The 3568-nt window shown below is 37.8% G+C and overlaps 1 protein-coding gene across 1 annotated transcript; it reads right to left on the bottom strand.

The window, feature by feature from the left end:
* Window positions 1-275: 275 nt before the first annotated feature.
* LOC124899243 (protein DETOXIFICATION 18-like) lies at window positions 276-952 on the bottom strand. Its single transcript, XM_047413494.1, has 3 exons — window positions 700-952; window positions 499-617; window positions 276-389 (listed from the first exon to the last, which is right to left on the bottom strand). The coding sequence occupies exons 1-3, from the start codon at window positions 950-952 to the stop codon at window positions 276-278; spliced, it is 486 nt and encodes a 161-aa protein (XP_047269450.1).
* Window positions 953-3568: the final 2616 nt, after the last annotated feature.

Here is a 3568-nt window from a genome sequence, read left to right as displayed (position 1 = left end):
ATATTTTTCATGCATCGGAAAGACTATCGTATTTTTCAGCATAAATAAAACTAATACGTACTGACAAACATTCCCTTTAACACCAGCTAACAAAAAGGCAATTTCTAAGTTAACTCATAAATACATTGATGCACATATTTCTGGAGAGGCAAATTTAGAATCTCGGACAATTATAAATCGTGGATCTCCTAAATCCAAACGATAAGACAGTATGGAGAAGAAGAAGAGATGGCCACCGGTGTCCAATGAGCAGATTAAGCTTGAAGTTCGCTTTCTCAATTGCTATTTGTTGAACCCTCGATCTGTTTCCATGATCTTGTCAATAATGTCAGTAGCAATAAGCCAGAAGCTTGACAAGCTAGACCACATATCAAGCCAATCCATAAACCCTGCATCATATTTGTATAAAGAAGCTTTAAGGTCGAATTCATCGAGTTAAAATCTTGCGCGATCTGTCTAAAAGATGAGACAAATAAAGCACGGGCACACTTGAACTACCTGAGCGTGTAGGTTGAGCTTGAAAGCAACGAGGCCTGCTATTGGCATGCCGATGAAGTACAATGTTGCCAAGTTGATGCACATAGCACCACGCTGCCACCCGCATCCTCTTGCCACCCCTGATCAATTCAAATACTCCAAAATTTTAATAAGGTTATTTTGAATGGCAAAACACGCTCGCACGCACACACGTAATCTTACCTGATAAAATTCCTTGAGAGAAATCCAATATAAAGGATATTAAAAGAAGAGGTATCATGGAGGCAAATTTCTTAATTATCTTCGCGTTATCACTGAAGAGGCCAGCCCAGGCAACATGATGATTCAATAGAGCCAAACAAAGATCAAGACCTAAGAGAATAGTTAGCTTGACAGCAACAGCGACAACATTTCTAACTCTGTCAGGATTTTCAGCTCTTAACTTGTTTGCAACTCTGGTGCTGCATATATGCATTAGACATACACATTAATTTGGTATCAAGGGATAATAACAAGAGAATTTAACTGACATACATGATTTACAATGCATGTAATACCACCCCTCCGCGTTTCAATTTGTTTGTCTTAATTTGACTGAGCATGGAGTTTAAGAAAGTAAACAAGACTTTTGAATCTTGTACTGGTCGGTCTTAAGCTAAAGATTTTTGAGCATGTATATTGTATAAAATACCCTTTAATCTTGTGATCGTAAACATGTCATATGTGATGTTTAAATGAAAGAGCTGTCAAATTAGGAAAGAGGCATTATATTCTTCTTTTTGAAGAGACTAAAAGGGAAAGTAAGAAAAACAAAATTGTTACTCCTAGTACATTATATATATGCACTTTAAAGCTTGCTATCTTTTGTGTAACTTATCATAGAGATGGAATCGTTTACCTACAATATCTTATGCTCGTCGTCTCTATGATTCCTCGGTGTTCAACTCATGATACGATTTAAAGTGCTTTGGGTATAATCTAATCTGTGAATATTTTGTTTAATAGGGATATGTCAAATAACAAATTCACTGGAGATGTAACTGCACCAGTTCCAGCTCTGAAATTACCAATATGTGCCAAACACTATACAGTGGAAGAGTCGCAGTTGAGTCCCATTAATCTGCTGCTGCTTGCGGAAATAAGATTTTTTTGTGTTCATACAAAAGATCTCCCTGATGGACAGGTACCCTAAGATGCTGTTAAGAAATTCACGCAATTGATAAAGGCATTTACAAAGTTTTCTTCTTTGTGCAAGATTCTGGCTGTTAAGAACGTTAAGACGTTGGCATTCTCCATAACTGATGAGGAGGAACAATTTCTGGAAGTGATTCGAACTGCTTCCCATTCGAAGCACGTTCCAATTGCTGGCCATCTTGCGGTACATGGAAACGAGTACCTAAGGAAGGTTGTGACATTTGATGATGCCTTACACAATGTTTCGTGCATGCCTCTTAATTGGAGCCGAATTGCTGGGGCGCTGAAGTGAGTACACAATACTTGATTTGTTTTATCATTGCAGCGTTCTTTTCTATTCTCTGGTTGGACACTGTCACGACCCGAACCAGGGCCTGGCCGTGACAAGCATTTCGAACCATGAAGGCCCGAAACACCCCTATCTGTCTGGTCATCATGCAGCTAATTCATATGATCAAAGTAATGCGGAAGAACACAATAATTCGGAAACATGGTCATAAATATGAAAAGAAACAATAATGGGGAGATAAGGTTCCCTCAACATCAATTAACCTCTAAACAACTCTCTGCGAAAATCTCCAACAAATGACTGAGTCAAATAACCGTATATAAACTGGGACAAGGCCCCTAGTAGACCCCCAAAACTGAATATAAGATAAAAAGACTGGAGGACATAAGACCTTCCGAAACATAGAAGGCTCACCAGTCTCTGCAACTCTGTCTGAATGATCTACTGATTCTCTTGATCCCTAGACTGGGCCTCTGAACCTGAGAGGTTGGAGAGGGGAGGGGGTCAGCACAAAAGTACTGGCACGCAGAGATATCAAAAGAAAACATAATATTTTTACAAAATATAGTTGAGAGCCATTATAAAGCAATTTCGTATCAAATAGTTTTCTAAACAATCAATGAAATGCAACTGAGCTAGGTGGAATACCCTACATAATTTACACCAACTGTCTAACCTTGGTTGCCGCCAAGATTTGAGTATAAGTGAGGGAGAAACATGCAAGATCACATAGCATGGTGTCTCGACCCAATGGTAGTGCCCAAGATCACTTAGCCAGGGCTCCTACCTATAGTCCCAATTTGAGAATGACATGAAGTCAAGTACACAAGATCACTTAGCCTGGTACCAATATTCCGTGTCGGCAAACACGTTTTCCAGTGATTAGCCCTTATGTCTCAAACGCCTTCTTCGGGCATCCACCTTTCTCATGTAAAATCAATGCATTCAAATTTCATCTTATTCAATCACATATCGTATTCTGTAGGGTATCATCATACCCGACTTGCAAGTCATCAATATTACATCCACATATGCATAATCATGTAAAAACCAAGGTGCTTCATCATTTACAAGTGGTGAACAATATTTATTTCAAATTCATGCTCTCTTTTGTTGATCACAATATAATATGGAGTATCAAAACATTATCATGGAAATTTGAAAACAATTTATCATTCATATTTATCAAACTTCCATAGAAAATCTCAAATCACATATGCATGGTTTCAACCATCGAAGTATATAGGCAAACAATTCCCATGACATAAAGTAAATGACTTAGAAATCATATTGAAAGCAAGATATTAGCATTTGATTGAAAATACTCATTTAAAAGCATGCATGTTCATAAAAACTACACCCATGAGATTTTTGGATAACCCCACGTACCTCTATTTCCAAGGATAATAGATATTTCTTGAAGCTTGCGGATTGGTGATTCCGAATATGTAATTATCTTTGAAAACCTACGGTCAAATCTTGAACTATTTGGGTTTTTATTTTGAAACCCTAAGGAGAATCTTTGAGCATTTTTGATGAATGAATATGTATTTTGGGGTCCTTGGAACTAAATCTCGTGTTTTAGGTCTAAGTAAGGGTGGAAAAGGA

Source organism: Capsicum annuum, chromosome 1 (assembly GCF_002878395.1).
Source record: "Capsicum annuum cultivar UCD-10X-F1 chromosome 1, UCD10Xv1.1, whole genome shotgun sequence".
NCBI lineage: Eukaryota > Viridiplantae > Streptophyta > Magnoliopsida > Solanales > Solanaceae > Capsicum > Capsicum annuum.
Note: the sequence above shows the minus strand (reverse complement) of the source record. Positions and strands in the feature narration are given on the sequence as shown.